Source organism: Lacerta agilis, chromosome 14 (genome assembly GCF_009819535.1).
Source record: "Lacerta agilis isolate rLacAgi1 chromosome 14, rLacAgi1.pri, whole genome shotgun sequence".
Lineage (NCBI taxonomy): Eukaryota > Metazoa > Chordata > Lepidosauria > Squamata > Lacertidae > Lacerta > Lacerta agilis.
Genome location: NC_046325.1, coordinates 15,259,663 through 15,279,743, shown reverse-complemented (window position 1 = coordinate 15,279,743; position 20,081 = coordinate 15,259,663). Strand labels below are relative to the sequence as shown.

The 20,081-nt window shown below is 47.6% G+C and overlaps 1 protein-coding gene across 1 annotated transcript; it reads right to left on the bottom strand.

Annotated features, from left to right (window-relative positions):
- Positions 1 to 12,852: 12,852 nt before the first annotated feature.
- Positions 12,853 to 17,948, bottom strand: LOC117058640 (zinc finger protein 208-like). Its single transcript, XM_033169939.1, has 3 exons — positions 17,732 to 17,948; positions 16,919 to 17,019; positions 12,853 to 15,716 (listed from the first exon to the last, which is right to left on the bottom strand). Exons 1-3 carry the CDS (start codon positions 17,824 to 17,826, stop codon positions 13,267 to 13,269), a joined length of 2,646 nt encoding a protein of 881 aa, XP_033025830.1. The 5' UTR covers positions 17,827 to 17,948; the 3' UTR covers positions 12,853 to 13,266.
- Positions 17,949 to 20,081: the final 2,133 nt, after the last annotated feature.

Below are 20,081 nucleotides of genomic sequence, written 5' to 3'. Positions count from 1 at the left end.
GCAGAGGCAGGTAAGGAATGAAAGGCACATGAGAAACACAGAGAGCTTCCTTATTGCGGAGTCAGAATGTTGGTCCATCAAGCTCAGGGTTGTCTCCGAGGGATGGGAGAGGATTTTGATTCCATTTGCACCAGCGTTGTGCAGTGATTGGAGTCAGGGGCGTAGCAAGGTAAATTGGTACCCGGGGGTAAAAAAAAAATTGTCGCCCCCCCACGAGGCATGGGAAGGTCAGGTGGTACCTGGTGCGGAAAATTTCTTGTCAACCCCCCCATTGATTCCCCCCCCCCGCAAAAATGGTTTTAAATTATTTCATATTTTCTTACAAAGGAATAATAACAAGTAATAATAATAAAAAAACTTTTATTTATATCCCACCCTCCCCGGCCGAAGTCGGGCTCAGGGTGGCTAACATCAGATTCATAACATTGGTATAAAATCAAACAATAATTAAATTACCTCCTAAAAACATCTCAAAATCAAATTAAAGTCTAATTAGATGGCTTTCCACAGGGTTAGGGTTGGGAACAGTAAGTGCTCCACTGAAATGAAATTTCAGCCTTCACGACATAGGAAAACAGCCAAGTGAACAGCTATTTTGGTGGAGGAGGGTCAAGATATTAACCGATATGCATGAAATTTCATATATAGCTATATAATCCCTAGTATAGTAAGATAAGACCTTTGGAGCAGGCATTTTCAAAAAAGAAATTTCAAAAAGAAATTTTCAAAATTTCTTTTTTTAAAAAAATTGTTCCTTGATAATTTGTCACCCCCTCCATTATGGAACACGGGGCGGACCGCCCCCCTCGCCCCCCTTGCTACGCCCCTGGTTGGAGTGCAGGACTAGGACGTGGGAGACAGACCAGGGTTCAAATCCCCACTTGGCCGACCTCCCAGGGTTGTTGTGTAGATAAGATGGGGAGGGGTTGAACCTTAGAGGGAAAAAAGTGGGATAGAAATGCAATAAACAAAAAAAGTAAAAGACATTTAAATATGGATCAATTAAATTTGCATTCTCCAAAACAATATGAGAACCGAAACTCAGCCATCCTTCAAATGACACACTTATCTGAATTTTGCAATGGGGTTTCCCAACCAATGTTTGCCCCCCCCCTCCCAAGAAAACACAACGAAAAAAGCATATGTTATGGGAAAGTGTGCATTAGAAGTGATATATTAGTGAAAACAGCACACAATGATTCATTGTATTAGGATAAATTCCTAGCAACAACATATCCATTAGTCAAAACAGCATAAAAGTGTGTTTATTAGGAGAAATTCACTTTAAAATGCTGAAGAATTTTCATGATTTCTTTTTTTAAAGAAAATGCACAAATTGCTGAAGAAATATGGATAACCAAATTTATGATTGGGAAAAATGAACTGACTAGAACTGACATAGACCAATATCCCTTATCTTACCTGGATTTTAGGCAGCAGGAATTCCCAGCCCTACCTGGAGATGCCAGGAATTGAACCAGGGACCTTCTGCATGCAAAGCAGATGCCCTACCACTCAGCTACAAGGAAGGCCAAGATGAATGTTGAGCATTGCCTTTATGTCTGAAGCCACGCTGCAGGGTGCAAAGCTTTGGAAACTCAGACTGCCGCGGCTTATTTGGAGTCATCATAGGGCCTTGTTTTCTTTTCAACAGAAACTTTGATCCCCAGCATGTGTTAAGAGTCGGGTCACTCACCGAACAACTTCCTTACTAAGTGGATGGAATGGGGGGTGTACCGAATTCTTGCTCTGCTCACATCTCCACCCCCTAAATCACCTCCTCAGTCATTTTTCTCCTGGTGGCCATCAGAAGACTCCCCTGTCCCTCTCCCAGAAGCAAAAATATCAGGAGAGAAGGAATTTTGGATGCCTGGGAGGGTGGGGTTCAACCATACGCTCCCCCAAACCTTGGAGCTATTTGTAAAGCTGTGAGGCTTCTTGCTACTTTCAGAGCATATGAAGTTGAGGGCAACTGAGACAAAGTGTGATCAATTAGCAGTAGAGGGTTCACCCCACCGCACCCCACTTTCAGCGTGATTTCAGAAGACCCTGTCGGCATCATCCCTCGCTCTGGAACTTTGTCGTCCCCAAAGTTCGGCTGGCCATCAAGGTGATGGCTTGGAAGAGGTTGGGCTGCCTTCACATTTAGCTGCGCCTGGAGAACTGCAGGTTCCGTTTAAAATGAACCGGGCTTCTAGCCCTCATCGTTTGGACAACTCACCGAGTCATTTAGTAATTTGCAGAAATGTGAATTACCTAGCAAGGATTCTCCCCCCACCTCATCCCGAATCTGGAAGAGGTGGCGAATTGCAGGCGAATGTGGCTTTTACATCTCATGCAAGTTTCACAGCAGAGCAACAACTAATCACCACAGGACGCTTAGCCATCCTGCTCTAATTTATCCTCGGGCCTCTGGACAGATTAATGAGAAAATAGAGCAGAGAAAAGAGGAGCATCTATTAATTAAAAAGCCAAACACAACCTTAAAAGATTTTTTTGGGCAAAAGCTTCCCCCTCCCAACTGTAAACTGGAACAGTTTACCTGGGAGTAAATCCCACTGATAGAAGTGGGACTTGTTTCCGAGGAAACGCAGACGGGACAGTCCTGTACATTACTAACCTTTCTTTAGTAGCAAAATAAAACTGAACTGAGGGAAATGAAAATCTAAATCCATACTATTACAGTATATGAAGTCCTTCTATAACAATTTTTTAAAATTCAGTGTACAGGAATGGGTGACAGGCTGCTGCTTTTTCCACAGAACATGCTTGACTGAGAGCTTAAGAGATAGATCTCCTCTGAACTTAAAAGTATAAAGATATTTTAGAATTAGGCAATATTAATAGACAGGTTTTTTTCTGAACTTGCACCATTGGAATGAGAGTTTATCTTTTGAGCAGCTATATATGCATTTTAAATATATTAGATTCCATGTCTTAAAACTTTTTTTCCAGTATTTTGGTTCAATATGATATGGTTATTATTTTTAAAGAATCTATTTTAACTGACACTAGCTTTTTGGTCTCTAGTATTATTATTATTTTTAAATTAAATGGATATATTACTATTGTAACCCCTGGACATTCACAGTGAAAACCTACAATGTTTCCTTCTGTATTTAATGGAGGTAACTCCCAGGGAAATGCAAAATAGGGTTACAGCCTAAATTATCAACAGTTGACCGGGATATAATTTTCATATCTTTAGTTTAATGTCAGCAACTTAAGCATCACACTATTCTTCTCTATATTAATCCACAGGAGGCTCCTGTTTGCATCTCATGGGAGCAGTTTCTACCATTGGCACTGGACACCTTGTAAACTTGCTAAGAGGGACGTGGGTGGCGCTGTGGGTTAAACCGCAGAGCCTAGGGCTTGCCGACCCACAGAGCCTAGGGCTTGCCGATCAGAAGGTCGGCGGTTTGAATCCCCACGACGGGGTGAGCTCCCGTTGCTCGGTCCCTGCTCCTGCAAACCTAGCAGTTCGAAAGCACATCAAAGTGCAAGTAGATAAATAGGTACCGCTCTGGCGGGAAGGTAAACAGCGTTTCCGTGCGCTGCTCTAGTTCGCCAGAAGCGGCTTTGTTATGCTGGCCACATGACCCGGAAGCTGTACGCCAGCTCCCTCGGCCAGTAAAGCGAGATGAGTGCCGCAACCCCAGAGTCGTTTGCAACTGGACCTAATGGACAGGGGGTCCCTTTACCCTTTACTGTACCTTTAAACTTGCTAAGATGTATAATAACTCTTGGAGATGTGGAGAACCTGGCGGGAATAAATTACATATGTGGTGGACATGCAGGGGGATTAAATTATTTCGGAATGATATTTATCTGGAACTAAAAAGAATTTTGAAAGTGAATATTAAAAAAAACCCTGAATCATTCTTATTAGGTATTACCAGTTTGGATATCCCCCCCCCCCAAAAAAAAAAACCCAAGGAAAATCTTTCTGTATGCCACCACAGCTGCAAGGGTTATAATAGCTATACATTGGAAAAGCAGATATGTGCCCACCAGATCTCATTGGATACAAAAACTAACAGAGTATGTGGAGTTAGACTACTGTACTTATCAGAAAGAGTCAAAGGTAAATCCAAACAGGAGTTTGTCTCAAATTGGAATTGTTTTAAGGAATACTTGAAGAGTAATTGCTGCAGTCTGAAAACTGTAACGGCCTTTGAGTAGTTTCTGTGGATAACAAATTTAAAAGGAAAATCAATAGATAAGAAAAATATTATAAATAAAAAGACAATGGGACAAATATAGGCAATAAGTTTATTAGTACAAAATGGAAGAGGCAGGAAGTCCTTCATTATTATGATTTTAAAATTACATCTTTCTTTTCTTTTTAGTGTACATTATACTTGGCGATCTGTGATAATAATAATTACGAACATACTCTGAAAACAAGAATATGTATAATTGTAAGATGTAAAGTTATGAGTAAAGATATACTGTGAGTAATAAAGGAAAAACTAAAAAGAAGAAAAAGGAAAGAAGGGGTGAAAAGAATTAGGGAGCAGAGATTTGGTCAGTTCAAATTTTAAAGGTGAATCTAGTTAATTTGCATTTTTCAAAACAATAAGCAAAGCAAAACGCAGCCATCCTTCAAAATTCGCATTCTCCGAATGGTGTGATGCTGTTTTCTCCAGCCAAGTAATGTGTACCAAAATGCATGTACTAAAGTATACACAAAATGCATACCGTTTATATAAGTGAAAATAACATGAAAAAATGCATTGTATTAGGGATGTTAATATAAATGTTAAGGGAAATAATGCTTTGCAAAAATGTGCATATAGGTCAAATTGCACACCAAAATGTGTACACTAAAAGAAATGCACACTAGAATTTTCATGAGGATTAAAAAAGAAAAAAAGAACTTGCAGTCTGATGTAGAAATTGTGAGCCGACACTTCTCATATGGAAAATGAGAAGCTGAGAGAGAGAGAAATTGACACATGGTATTTACCCACCCTGACTTGGAATAGAGGAGATGAATTGCCCTTTTTTAACTTTTACTTTTTAAAACCCAGCCGGGTCGTCTTCTCTATCACAAATCATGTGCAGAATAAAATAACCTCACTTCCAGAGTCAGCTAAATATCATTTGTTGTCCCAAGAAGTTGCAGTTGTTGTTGTTGCTGCTGCTGCCGCTGCTGCTGCTGTTACCACCTGCCCTGTGCTGGGCGTTATCAAGGCAAAGTATAGCAATATAAAATAAACCAACAAAAACAGTTAGTAGTGAATTTAAATTTAATTTGTTTTAAACGGTTTTAATGCTGTTTATATTATTTATATCTCTCTCTATGTATTTCCCTTTGGGTGCAACAAATTGGGGGGGGGGGACTTCAAGGAATTAAATTATTTTCTTGTGCTGCAGTCTTAGAGACTTCCAAGAGACTGTGATCTACCGCAGAGTTAAAAAACTGGCAGTGATCTACCCCCTTTTGGGGGTTCAGGTCAACGTTGTTGAGATTTTTTAGGAAGGAAAAAGCCCTGTTTTTGGTGGTTCAGGTCATTTTAGGGTGCAGGGCAAAGATGTTGAGGTTTTTAGGAGAGCCAAAGTTTTTTAGCTTCTTTGGGGGGAGCCACTGATCTACCGGTGTGATCTGCCACAGACGTCCAGTGATCTACCGGTAGATTACGATCTATCTGTTGGACATGCCTGGCATATGCAAATATCATGTAAAAATTCGCTTGTCCTTCTTTCCTGTACGCTAGGTGTGATGCATTGCCTCTTTTTTTCGGGGGGGGGGGGGAGATGCACTAAGTGTCCCACCCTCCCTCTGCCGCCGACCATGGGAAAAAAAACAGGCAGTAAGAGTTCCATTTCTGTTTACAGCTCAGCTACCTCAGCCAGCCGGACCACAGGTTCCCTATCCCTGACTTAAACTTTACAGGGACATCAAGGTTTCCTGGCCTCCTTCTGCTTTCTTTCTCTTTTCCCCCACAGGTCTCCAGACTGCTAATCCATTGCAGAAACAGCATGGACTGCACATAGAAATCCCTTCGCAATCCCAGGGCTGCATTCTAGTCTCCAAACTCTCAGGAGTCGCAAGCAAGGGTTGCCAGGTTGTTGCTGTTTATGCACTGGGTCTCTTTTCGCTGTACGGCAGGTGGAAAACCAACAGGTGTACATTTCCTAAGAAGTGTGATTCCCCTGCCCTTGCAAGGCCTCAGCTCTTTTGTGTCGCATTTGTGTCTCCTGCCTCTATTCACATCGAGACAAACCTTTTACATGCTCAAGAGTCAAATCAATCAAATTTATTAACGGTCACAGACCAACTCGTGCTCAAGAGTCATGTTTCCCTAAAGAAACGAATTAATAACAAATGAAGAGAAGTGTTTCTTGCTGTTCGTTCCCATTTTTTCAGATTTTTTTTTTAAAAACCTGCCTGTATATTTATGCACAGAATCATCTATGTGTACATTTATTTGTATATGCCTATATTCCTCTGTTATTCTTTGCAGTTAGAAGTATTCTGAAATGGGTCCTATTTCATTCCTCCTCTGACTTGCACCTCACAGCCTCATTTCTCTGTTTGTGAACAGGGGAAACAACAGCATAGAATCATTGTGGAGTTGGAAGGGACCCGTGAGGGTCATCTAGTCCAACCCCCTGCAATGCAGGAATCTTTTACCCAACATTGGGCTCGAACCCATGACCCTGAGATTCAGTCTCATGCTTGACTGACTGAACTATCCCAGGCTGTGATGCTTTTACATTTAAATGTACAATCATGCAACTTAATAAAAATGAATAAATTGTGCTGACAGTGCAGTCCACCAAAAAGACCCAAAGAATAAATGTTTGAAAACAGCATCTTGTGAACTAAAGGAAGTGAAGGAAGGAGGGCAGAAGGAGATGGAATCAGTCCCTGTGGGTTGTTCCTTGGTAAGGTAGGGGAGATGGCAAATTCACAGCACATTAACATATTTAGGCATGGTTTATGGACCTTGGGCAAGGAGTCAGGATAAAGCGAGGAGGGGGGCAGAAGAGGGGGCAAGCTGCCCTATGATTTTGGGGACCAGTGGGGCCTGCTGGGTTATGGGCAATGGCCCAGGATCTCTGGTTTCTATTTGTGGACCTCCCAACAAATTTGCTGCGCCATTTCATTTTGCTGCTAGAAGACATGGCATATTTAAGCTCCAATAATTCCACCTGTTATTCAGGGAAAGGCTTGCGTTCTGCTTCATCACTAACAAAGCATGCGAAACAGTCCATTTTCAGTCCATTTAATAAAAAAACACCACACACACACTTCTCTCTCTCTCTCTCTCTCTCACACACACACACAGTCTCTCTCACACACTCTTTCTCTCTCTCTCTCTCTCTCTCTCTCTCTCACACACACACACACACACACAGTCTCTCTCACACACTCTTTCTTTCTTTCTTTCTTTCTCTCTCTCTCTCTCTCTCATCTCTCTCTCTCTCTCTCTCTCTCATCTCACACACACACACCCACTCTGGATGTTGCTGCATCCCTAAGGTCTCGCTCACAAGCTGCTCTTGTGTGACTGTTTTGCTTTTCCTTGCCTGCACAACAGACCCACATTCCTCCACGCCAGATGTTAATGTTTTGGTGCCATTTTCCCACAAGGAAAAGGAGGTGAAACAGAAAATGGTGCTGACACTGATGCTATACGAAAAGTGCGGTGGGGGGGGAGAGAGAAAATGGGCTGGAGAAGATTTGGACAGTCTGTATGTAGATGGCTGGCCAGATCGCTTCCTACGATTTCATGTTTGCAGCTTCCTGGTTTTGAACTCTCCCCCCCGCCCTTTGGAGACTGGCATTCATCTTCCGCGGACACAATTTCTCGCGTTGCAGACAAAGCTGTCAGTCTTTAAGGTTCCACCAGACTCTTTCATCTTCTTTGCTCCTGGGGCTGGTTGGGAATCCTTTCGGAACAAGCTCCCATTAAAATAATCTTCATCATCATCTTGCATTTTCCATAGTACAGATGGGTGTTTTGACTTCCATTTCCCGTCAGCATAAAATAAAATACTTGGAGACTTCGTTCGCTTTTACCTAGCAGAAACCACAACATTCCCTGCCATGGATGATTTCCAAGTCAAAGTTGTCCCTTTGAAGCTGTAGAATTTCCACCCACCCATCTGTAACAGCTGCAGGAAAGAGACATATGTTACAGCGAGTAGGAGAATTATGACTCAGAGTCAGGTTTTCTGGTTGAATTTTAAAGGGTCAATGATATGTGGGGCCCTACAACTGCAGGCCATTTTTCTGTTCCCCAAACCCAATTTAAAAGTCAATTTCATTTTAGATAGATTGTGGAGGGTGGGATGGGGTGGAGGAATGCAGTTTTACCGCTCAAATGACCTTCCTTTCTTTGTATTCATCAAAACTGTGGTTTACCAAAAATATATAATAAAACATAAAAAGTATTGATGAAGAAGTTTTAAAACACTTATTGCTCAAAGGCAACATGGAACTTCTACATGTCTGAATAGGCTTGCCTAAACCAAAATGTTTTAAGGCTAGGGCAGCCATACGCCTGGGTTTCCCCAGACACTAACAGAATTTCAAAGAAGGAATTGGACGTACGGGGGGAATTTCCGAAAGGTGGGGCTTTGCCCTGGATCTTAGGCAAGTCACGTTTTTGTAAACAACTTTTGGGGGGTCCTGGTTTTTGAAATGTTTAAACAGGCACTGGAAAGAGCGGAATGAGCATTATGCAGCATGTGTAACTATGCCAGTTGTGCAGGTTGAAGCAGCAATTGAGTGGGCATATATGGGGTTAGGTGATCCTGCAAGTCAACTGTTCCCAAGCTGTTAAGGGCTTTGTATACAACCAGTGCAGATCTCTGAGCAGAGGCGTTCTATGCAGGCATATGCAATCTCACTACCTGCCAGCGATGGTGCTACAGCAGGCATAGGCCTTCCAGCTGTTTTGGGACTACAACTTCCATGATCCCTAGCTAACAGGACCAGTGGTCAGGGATGATGGGAATTGTAGTCCCAAAACATCTGGAGGGCCAAGTTTGCCTATGCATTTGCTACAGCATTCTCTACTAAGAGCAGCTTAGAATCATAGAATTGGAAGGGACCCCCGAGGGTCATCTAGTCCAACCCCATGCAATGCTGGAATCTCAACTAAAGGATCCGTGACAAGTGGCCATCCAACCTCAACATGATGGGAAAGCTTTGAGAGCCAACAGCAGGCAAATCACACACTGCTGAACTAGATGAACAAAGCTTAAAAACAGGATTAAGTGCAGGGAAGCCCCACACAGAGTGCATTGTAGTAACCCAATTGCATGAATTGCTTATCATTATGATATGTACATACATAAAGTTTCACAGGACAACTAAACAGGCCACACATTCTAACATTTGCCTGCCACACAAGACTTGGATCCATGGGCCCACCTTCAGAGCACACCAGTCTGAAGTGCCCCCCCAAAAAAAACACTATCCTTGTCCATCGTTTCCCCAGAGAAAGAGGTACTTTGCCTTAAACACCTTTATAGCAGCCATAAATCCAACAGGCGCAGATGCCCTGCTAGAGAAAGTGATTAGATGGAGAATCAGTTCTGACATTGAGAACAGAAGGGGAACAGCAGGCCTACTGCTGCCCTCTGGTGGGCAAGGTGAGTTATACTGCTTGCGTCTCCTGGAATAGCTGCTGCATTAATTATTGGGCATCGCCATATCCACACTACTGTATTTGTTGCATTTTAAAAGTATGTTTGCTTGTTTGTTGTTTAAAACACTTTTGAGTCAAGTGCTTGCTCACTTTACTGAACATACATTCATGTACCTGTTGAAGACGTAACAATCCCAACCGTGACTACTGCTGGCTCTGCTGCAGTACTCCATATTTGAAGGGTGCCCATCTGTCCTGTGGCTGGACTGCACTTCTCCAGTTTGGGAGGAGCCAAAGGGGGAAATAGCCTCTCCTTCCTCCTAGCCCACCAGCTGAAATCTTCTGATGTCTGACAGTGTAGAGCAGAATCTTAAGTGTTATATCTCTGGCAAGCTGTTATTAGGTCTGTGGTTCAAACCTGCTTGTTGTTGTTGTTGTTCAGTCGTTCAGTCGTGTCAGACTCTTCGTGACCCCATGGACCAGAGCACGCCAGGCACGCCTATCCTTCACTGCCTCCCGCAGTTTGGCCAAACTCATGTTAGTAGCTTACAATACCCTTATAATCAGGTGGTGTATATGTTGCAATTACACAACAGTAGAAAAAAGCTGCAGAATTATATTGGCCACAGTATTCAGCTCCCTTCCTTTTCATTCTACCCACCAACCCAACAATCAAGTTTCTTGTGTTTCTCAAGATACGTTTAATCCTGTGGGTGGTGAATCTCAGCAACGCAAACAGTTGCTGCATAAGATTTATAGCAGCCAGGGGAAAAGGTTCGGTGCTCCTCCTTGCCCTGCCTCCTTCCAAGCTTCACCAGCAAAACAAATGAAGCGAAACAAAGATAAACCATGCACATTTGCATAATTTTATTCAGGTTGCAGAATCCACCTTTTTGTTGTTGCGGAATTTTTGTCACCTTGGAGCAGAATTATTTTCGTTTCTTTTTAAATCATCACAGAAGGGCACACGGCTCTGAGTATGCCTTTTGTAATCATGGAAGACCATGTGCATACAAGGCAAGTAGCACCCAGCCATTACCTGAAGCATAAAATGGGAGAAGACCCTTTGCTCAGGGGTTGAGCAGGGGCTTCAGCAGATGAACGGTCCCCGGTATCTCCCAGGAAGGCAGCTGGGAAAGGACCATACAGACCAGCCACTGCCATTTAGTGTTGGTAGATGATACTGGCTGGCTAGATGGACCAGTGGTCTGACTTGAGTTTGTCTACAAACACAGCAGCTCAAAATGCTACTATTTTGTGCCTTAGCACAGACCAGAGGTGGAGAACCTGTTGCCTTCCGGATGATGCTGTACTCCAGCTCCAATCAGCCCCAGGCAGCCTGGCCAATGGCTACAATGATGGGAACTGTAGTCTCACAAAATCTGGAAGGCCACAGGCTCCCTACTTCTGCCACAGCCTGGCCCTTCGACACCCATACAAGAGAGTACCTCCTAGTCACACATGCACACTGGGCACCCACAACGTTGGGTGGAATCCGGCACACCTGCATTGAACACTGTGGGGCTCATTTCTGAATAAACACGTGAATTGTAATGGGGTGTCACCGTTGTCCCCTCTCTCCTGTCTTTTATTATATATATCCCTATGACAAATATTAGCATCTCCATCTAACTTCATTTCTAAGAAACTTTCCACCCTGTTAATAAAAAATAAATGAATCTCAGAGGGGTTTCATTTGGGCTTTTTTTTTAGGGGGTCATTAAAAGGGAGTTACACTTGTGGGAAATACTCCTTTTGACTAAAGCCCATTAGCTTTTAATAAGGGGCGTGGAAGCAGATACCCAACACAATACATTCATATATATATATATATATATATATATATATATATATATATATATATGAATAAATATATATATTCCTATATATAAAAGAACACATTTAAAACTCTTGCCCAGGAAGAATTTTCTTTTTCCCCACCCCATCTCCAATATCCTGACCCAGACGAGTCCCTCCCCAAACAGCAGTTTCTTTTAAAGACAATGAAGAAAATATGCCACCCATCAGCCCCATCCATTTCCTCCACAACCCCCTGTTCAAGATGCGAGTCGAATGCAATAGTTCCATTCAGCCTGAGAGGGACAGAAAGTGAAGAAACTAAGAGGAGGTGACGTTTTGCCCCTTTGTGGGACGAGATTTGCTTTTCCTGTTTCTTTAAACATCATGCAAACTAGCTATATTTACACTTTCCTTCCTTCCTTTCACTCGTTTGCCCTAATGGTTTAGACCGGGAATGGGGAACTCGCTGCCCTCAGTATGTTGCTGGACTACAACTCCCATCATCCCCGACAGCTATGTCCCCCTGGGGCTGTGGGGAGCTGGACTCCAGCAACATCTGGAAGGCCACAGGTTCCTCATTGCTGGCACACATCTTGCTTCCTCAGTTGGACCGGCCGCTCACACAAAATGGCCGCCAGGTGACTGATCCCTCTTCACAGGGAATTCTGAGAAGTGTAGCTCTTTGAAGGGTACAGGGGTTTCCAAATAGCCCTTGGCACCCTTCACAAACTGCAGCTCCCAGAATCCTTTGGGGGGGAAGCCACGACTGTTTAAAGTGGTATCAGAGTACTTTAAATGTATGGTGTGAATGTGACCTCAGAATAGAGGAGACAATGATGTGCGAGGACAGAAATGCCAGATGGTCCTCCTCCAAACAGCTTCGATGAGGGCAGAAACGCTCCCTCGCCCAGAGGCCTGGGCCACAAAGCTGTTTTTAGTAACTTTGAAAGGGGAAACGGCCCAAACCATCTCACAGGACAATAGGGAAGATAAAAGGGTGGTAGCTAACCCCAAAAAGACCTGCCCTGAGTTTCTTGGAGGGACAACAGAATAAATGTAACAGGAAAAAATAAACAAACCTTCTCAAACGTTTTCCCAATTTTACAAAAGATAGTTTTGACTATCACCGCCCCAGCCCCCCTCACCAAGCTCATGCTGTCAAAGAAAAGAAGACATTTGACTGGCTCCTGCTGGGAACAAAGTAAGGCCTGAAGCCCTGAGTTCAAGTTCAGAAGACAATGGCCAGCTTCAATGTCTGTCACTTCTCTGTTGGGGTCTCCTTAACATCCGGGAAACAAAACTGGCTCAGGGATTAAGTTGAGGACTTGCTGGTTAGAATTTCAGGCTTTGAAATGGGAGTCTCACACAGGCTAAATATGAAGTTTCAGGTGTTACATAATTCAGTCAGGGACCGAATTCAGATCGCTGAAATTTAAAGTATCAGAAGTCTGAAATTAGAAATTAGAAAATTAACCAGGGCATGATGACAAAGATTAGTGATGCTCAGAGAGCGAGACAAGAATCTACGAGGTTTGCTCCCTTGGGGGAAATCCCAGAGGGTGATTCTGTCAGCACCATTAGAGGTTCAAAATCCGTTTCCTGTTTGTGTGAAGGCCAGGCCTCAGGGCCAGGATGCAGAAGGCTATACTCAGGGACAGATTGATGGGACAAAGTTTAAGATGAGAGGTCAGGATCAGGGCACAGCCCAAGTCCACTGGTCTGTCTTCTTAGAAAGGGGTCTCCTGTTTAGATGTAGGAAACTGAGAGCAAGGAAGGAAAGGTCCGTTGGTGCTCAAGAGAAGGCCAAGTATGGGGGGAGGACTTCCTGCTTTCCCCCCTCCCCTTTCTCACAGGGTCAGGGAGCAAGGTGAGTACGCTGGTGTTTGGAGAAAGCGGAACTCCACCGGAACGACTTCCCGCAGGCGCCGCAGACGTACGGACGGGTGCCGGCGTGCTGGTGCTGGTGCTCAGCCAGGTTGCCACGCTGCCGGAAGCTCTTGCCGCAGACGGGGCAGCGGTACGGCCTCTCGGCTGTGTGAACTCGCCGGTGCTTGACCAGGTGTGAGTTCTGGGTGAAGGATTTGCCGCAGGAGGCGCAGGCGTAGGGCCTCTCGCCGGTGTGCGTCCGCTGGTGCTGGATGAGGTTGGAGCTCTGCCGGAAGCCCTTGCCGCACTCGGTGCACCGGAAAGGGCGGGCGCCCGTGTGCGTGGCCTGGTGCTTGGCTAGGTAGGAGCCCAGGGCGAAAGCCTTGCCGCAGATAGCGCAGCAGTGCGCCTTGCCCGGGGCGTGCGTGCGACGGTGCTCCGCCAAGTTGGAGCTTTGGCTAAAGATTTTGCCGCAGTCGGGGCACTTGAACGGCTTCTCGCCAGTGTGCGTCACCTGGTGCCGCAGCAGCTTCGAGCTCTGCGCAAAGCCCTTGCCGCAATCGGGGCATTTGTAGGGGCGCTCCGCCGGGTGGCAGCTGCGGCAGTGCTCGGTGAGTCGGCAGCGCCACACAAAGGTCTCGCCGCACTGAGGACACCGGGCCGGAGGGTCGCGTTGGTGCTGCCGCAGCCCCGAAAGCAACACAAAGCCCTTGCCGCACGCCGGGCACCGGAAAGGCCTCTCCTCGCCCAAGTGGCGACGCTGGTGCCTCCCCAGCTTGCCGCTGTCTGGAAAGCGTTCGCCGCACGTCGGGCAGCGGTAGGCATCGTCGTCTGACATGTGGGTGCGCTCGTGCGCCGCCAGCGTGGCAAACAGCGCAAAGGACTTGCCGCACACGGCGCAGGAGTACAGCTTGTCTAAGGCGGCCTCTGTCGTGTGGCTCAGCTGGTGAATCGCAAGCTCCGAGTCACTAGGAAACGTTTCGCCACACTTGTGGCAGGAGTGGGATCTTCCATCTGCCCCATGGCTCACTTTATGGGCCAGGAGGTCACTGCTGTCCGGGAAGCAAGTGCTGCAGATGGTACATTTATAAGGCTTCTCTTCTGCCTCCTCATCTCCTTTGCCAGCATGACTCACTTGGTGAAAGGCCAACTCATCACAGTCAAGGAAGGTTTTCCCACACTGGGGGCAGGGAAACGATTCCACATCCAGGTGGATTCTCTGGTGTGCGGCCAAAGCAGTGGCCTCGGCAAAGTGGGCCCCACACTCTGGACACTCAAAGGGATTCTCCTTCCCATTGTGGGTGCTCTGGGGCTCCTCCAAGCCAGAGCTATCAGGGAAGTTCTCTCCTCCTTGGTGGCAGAAGTGGGATAACTCTCTAAGGTGTAGTCTCTGATGTATCTGGAGGGCAGAGTTTTCAGAGAAGCAAGCATAACAGTCAGAGCATTTGTGTGGCTTCTCCTCCACAGTGTGACTTGCCACATGGGCGCCTAGTTCTGACTGGTCAGGGAAGGTTTCTCCACACTGATGACAACCGTGAGCAACTTCACTCAGATGGATCCTTTGATGCTGAGTCAGCTCAGAACTCTGCCTGAAGCCTTCCCCACACTCAGAGCACATAAAGGTTTTCTCTTCCTCCTCCTTCTCCTTCTCTTCCTCTGCACAGTCATTTTGCTGCCCACCTGCATCTGGGCCCTCAAACGAAGCTTCTTCATTTTGCTGCCTGCCCCGATCTGCAGCTGGCAGCGGAGCAGGGCAGGGCATTTCTGCAGTGGCATTCCCCCAGCCACTGCCGTTGGCGCGATGGTTGCGCACGTGCTTGGCCAGGTCAGAGCTGACGCCGAAGCAGCGGCCGCACTCCCTGCACATGTAGGGCTTTTCGCCGGTGTGGGTCCGCCGGTGGGTGACGAGGGTGGACTTGCGCCCGAACCGCTTCCCGCAGTCGGGGCAGGCGTGGGGTCGCTCGCCCGAGTGCGTGCGCAAGTGGTGCGCCAGGGTGGAGCTCTGCGAGAAACGGGCCCCGCACTGGTGGCACCGGAAGGGCTTCTCCCCTGTGTGTACCCGCTGGTGCTCCGCGAGCGTAGAGCCGCGGGCGAAGCGCTTCCCGCACTCGCCGCAGGCGTGGGGGCGGCGCCCACCGTGCGCCTTGAGGTGCTCCGCCAGCGAGGAGCTCCAGCTGAAGCCGCGGCCGCATTCGGGGCACCGGAACGGGCGCTCCCCAGTGTGGATCCTCTGGTGCTTCACCAGGTTTGAGCTCTGGGCAAAGCCCTTGCCACACTCCGAGCAGCGGAACGGCCGAGGGTCTGCGGCAACAGAGGCCTCCGCATCCTTCTCTCCTGATGCTGCTTGGCCCCAGTCCCAGCTCTCCAGGCAAGTCGAGGCCCCTTGCTCCTCAGCATCCTCCACCACTTCCTCCTCTTCCTCACTTGGTGTGTCAGAGCCTGGTGGGAGAAAGGAAGATCGTGAAGAAATGCTGTGCTGGATCAGGCCTATTGTCACAGGAGCATGTAGGCAAGTGAGGCTACAGGGAACCAGGCAGAGGGCCTTCTCAGTAGTGGCGCCCTCCCTGTGGAACGACCTCCCTTCAGATGTCAAGGAAATAAAGAACTATCTGATTTTTAGGAGACACCTGAAGGCAGCCCTGTTTAGGGAAGCTTTTAATGTTTGATGTTTTATCGTGTTTTTAATACTCTGTTGGGAGCCACCCAGAGTGTATAAATAAATAGTTGTTGCTATCACACAGTTCAAATTACAGGTGGGTAGCCGTGTTGGTCTGCCATAGTCCAAACAAAATAAAAAATTCTTTCCAGTAGCACCTTAGAGACCAACTGAGTTTGTTCTTGGTATGAGCTTTTGTGTGCATGCACACTTCTTCAGATACACAGTTCAAAGTCGGAGTTAATTCTTTATTAGCAAAAACGCGACCCTCACAGACTTGGCAGAGTGTCAGGTCTAATGGGGACAGCAACTCGTCTCCCACCCTATGGGAGGGGTTTTGACTCCATGGAGCAGTTGCTGAGACTGAAGATTCCTGCCTCCCCGTAGCTTCCTAGGTCCCCTCCTCTCCAGGTCTTTTTTTTCTAGCAATCAGAAACTGTGCCTGCCTGCAGCTAACCTTTCCTCCGCCCCTTTCATGCCTCGTCTGGTTCTGGGAGACCAGGAGACAGCTGCATATTCCTGCACTGTAGGGGGTTTTGGACTAGGCAATCCTCAGGGTTCCTTCTGACTCTACAACTTTATGATTCTATAAAAATCAAGCATGGATTAAAATCATCACAGGTAACAGATATGAAATAGCAAAGCAGGAGACAAAGAGGAGGGAAGAGGTTGGTTAGGGCTGAGAGAGACAGAAAGGTAACATCTACCCCACGCATCTAAAGCACATGGATTCACCCAAAGAATCCTGGGAACTACAGTTTACCCCCAGGCAACCCCCCTGCACCCTTAACAAACTACAACATGCGGGATTCTTTGAGGGAAGCTCTAAATGTATGGGATGGATGTGGCCAAAGACCAGCCAGCCCAAATCACCCCCGTGAGCGTCATGGCCATGTGGGGATGCAGAGCTTGATTTCCCCAAAGTCCAAAGTTCTAACCACTAGAGCGCATTGTCCCTCCGCGCAAGCAAGCCATTGCTCCTTACCTGCATTGACCACCGTCAGCTCCTGCCTCTCTCCCGGCTCTGGCAGCTGAATCTCTTCCCCGGGCTCCATCCAGGGGAAATGTGGTTTGATGACTGCGAACCTAAAGGACAAACCATTTAGACATGGCAACCTTACAGAACCTTTATCACACAAATCTCACATGCCCATTAAAAATTTTTTAAAAATCCAAGGGTTGGGGTAGCCCAAAAGTCCTTTAGTTTTTGTTCCACGAAGTGGATGTTCACACTGAAATATGGGTTCCCTGAGCCTGTGAATCAAAGACCTCCATTGACCAGAAGAACACTAGTCATTTTCTCCCAAGTTACTCTCCTTTCTGTATTGCACAAATGATGCCTAGATCAACCACCCCAAACCCTGCAATGGGCAGGTGAGGCCTTGGTGGTGGTGTCACCAACGGGTACTGCCTGGTTGACGGTGGCCCATGACACAGCCTTTTCGATGGTGGCTCCGTGTTTGTGGAATGCTTCCCTCCCCCCCCCCCGGTGAGGTGCCCAGGGAATTGGGAGAGGCCAATCTTCCTTGGCCATATGCAGTTCTGCGACCACCACCACCTGCCAAGGCCAGAGTTCTTGCGAAAGTGCCACATCAAAGTCTCAAGTGCCACATGGACATCAGAGCATATGCAACTCCGGGCCTGTTAAGTGTCACACAGCCTGGTTTTGCACATGTTTCCCCAGAAGAAAGACCCAGCTGAGTTCACTCACTCCCAGGTAAATGGGCATAGAATTGAGCAGCCGTTGTTGAATTTATAAAGGTAAGGAAAGGAAAAGGAGAAAGAAAGCGGGTTGTACTTTGGGACACTGGGATCGTCCTCCTCCAGAGGAAAGGGTCCATTGTTTTCAGCATCTACAGGGAAGCCTGTGTAGGGTACCGATTCCATCTGCATGGGAGAGAAGAGAGTGTCAGTAGATGGGAACAAAGCTGGGTGAGGCTCCCACACTGCTAGCTCTGGCCTGGATAAAGATTTTGCCAGATAAGGTAGTAAAGGGGTCCTCCTGTACAGGTGTGGTGCTACTGGGCTGTAGAAGCAGCACCCCTCTCTCCCTCTCTGACACTTACACACACAGGGATGAGAGAGGGAAGGGCAAGCCAGCAGGCAGGCATTTCGCACCCACACCCTAACTTTAAAGCAGCCTTATACCACTGTTAAGAGTCACGGCTTCTCCCACAAAGAATCCTGGGAACTGTAGCTTGGCGTAAAGACGAATCGGAGCTTGCCTTTCAGGGTTGCTGTGAGAATGACGCATGTATGCAGAGGGTAAGATAAAACAATGTAAATTACACCTACAAAAAAAACCAGCCTCCAAGTCAGACTCTTTGCCACTCCTGCACCATACCTTTAAACTACTCTTCTATCACTCTTTTTGGGGCTCCCCCCACACCCCGCCAAAAAAGAACCATGGGAACTGTAGTTTGTCAAGGCTGATGGCCTCGCAGAACTACATGTCCCAGCACCCTCGGCAAACTACAGTTCCCAGGATTCTCCAGGACTGTTAAGGTGGTATTGGAGTGTTCTGATTTGTATGGCGTGACCCCGGGGGAAATCTTGTGGCGGAACCGAAGCCGGGAAGGGAAACTGAACCTGCTTAGGTTTACGGTGCCACTCGCATGCCCCAGGGACACGCACATCCCGCAGGTCCGCTCGGGGCCTAAAGGGAGCGGCCCCGTCTCTGCAAAGGATCGCGCTTGGGAAGGATCGGGGCCACATCCTTACACCTTCCTCTTCGCACCTCGGAACAGCTGGTCCTTCCCTACAGCAATCTCGAGGTCTCCGTAGCCTCCTTTTACCTCCCAAGTTGTTGCTTTTCCCTGGGCTCCCTCATCTCCGCATGCCAGGGCAGAGGGAGCGCTCTCTCCATAAACCCAACATCACCCAGACCCGGCCAGAGCGCACAAGCGCAGCAGCTTCGGGGCGCGCCTTCCGCGAGGGCCCCCTTTCCCGATCCCCGGGCCTGGAGACCTGAGCCTCGTTGCCAGCCCCCCCCCCACCCTTTGCTAGGATCTTTGTCCCTTCTCCCGCCCACGGTCCCGGGGCAGCGTACGGCCTGGCCTTCTCCAAGGTCCCTTGGTATTGTGCGCAGCCCGGTGCCTTCCGGCGAAGGCTCTCCCTTTCCTCCCCAGCCCCTCACCCGCGCTGCGCTGCCACCCCTTACCGTCTCCATAGCCCCCCCCTGCACGGCTCGCAGCACGCGAGGGGTTAAGCCCGACAGACAATGCACCACCACCAGGCCCAGCTCCGCCTCCGCCTCCTCCTGCCTGCCTGGCCCTCCCGCTTGGTTCCGCTCCCCTCCTTCCCTTCCCTTCTCCGGCGCACCAGGAGCACTACTAGCAGCCAGTAGAGACCGGAGATCTCGTGCATGTGCCGCCTTCCGACCTCCCCCCACATCTCCCACCAGGCAAGGGACAAGAGCTGATATGGGGGGGGGGGCGGTTGTCAGGGTTGGAATCACACTCCCCGCCCCAATCCCCATGGCAAAAGCCGAAGGGCTCCGTGGATGAGTCGTGGCGCGCGTTGTAGTAAAATGACCTTGGGTAATTCATTTCTTCACCCACGCGTTGTCAGCCTGGCTGGATCAGATTATGTCTGTAGGGCAGAAATACTGTTTCATTAGTCCCACGAGGATAGAGGACAACGGGGGGGGGGGGCGGGAACCTACCTGGCATTCCTCAGTGGGGGAAAGGGTTAGAAAAATAAATTGCCCCAAAGACACTGTGTTTCAGGAAAGGAGTGTCAATTGCTCAATAGGCAAATGACTTTAATAGGCGCCACTCCGAATATGCTTTCGTATGCTTTCAGTGACAGGAAAGACATAGTGCCCCCAGATCATGTGAAGTCAAGGCGAAATTGTCTTTGAACACGTGCAGAGGCCCTAAGCAATCTCTTTAAAATTTAATTCCGGGATTTACTGCCACACGATGTTCTAGGGGGCACTAGATTAGGTGGTTTACATGCTCTCAGAAGTCTCACGGTCCACTTTACCTATCTTAATATTGGGTGTCAAATATCAGATACCGTCATATGTCGCTGAAAGTCAGGATGTTAGGATGCAGAAAACAATATAGTAACATATTTGGCACGAAATTTTGCAGAAGAGGATTTTGAGGTGGATTTGTGCGACCATTTCCCCCTAGCTCTGTGTG

Coding starts and splice junctions, on each gene's coding strand:
- LOC117058640 (XM_033169939.1), bottom strand. CDS start 17,826: ATGCAGATGGAATCGGTACCCTACACAGGCTTCCCTGTAGATGCTGAA. Junction 17,020..17,731: donor GACGATCCCAGTGTCCCAAA/GTACAACCCGCT, acceptor TTTGTCCTTTAG/GTTCGCAGTCATCAAACCAC. Junction 15,717..16,918: donor GCTGACGGTGGTCAATGCAG/GTAAGGAGCAAT, acceptor TTCTCCCACCAG/GCTCTGACACACCAAGTGAG.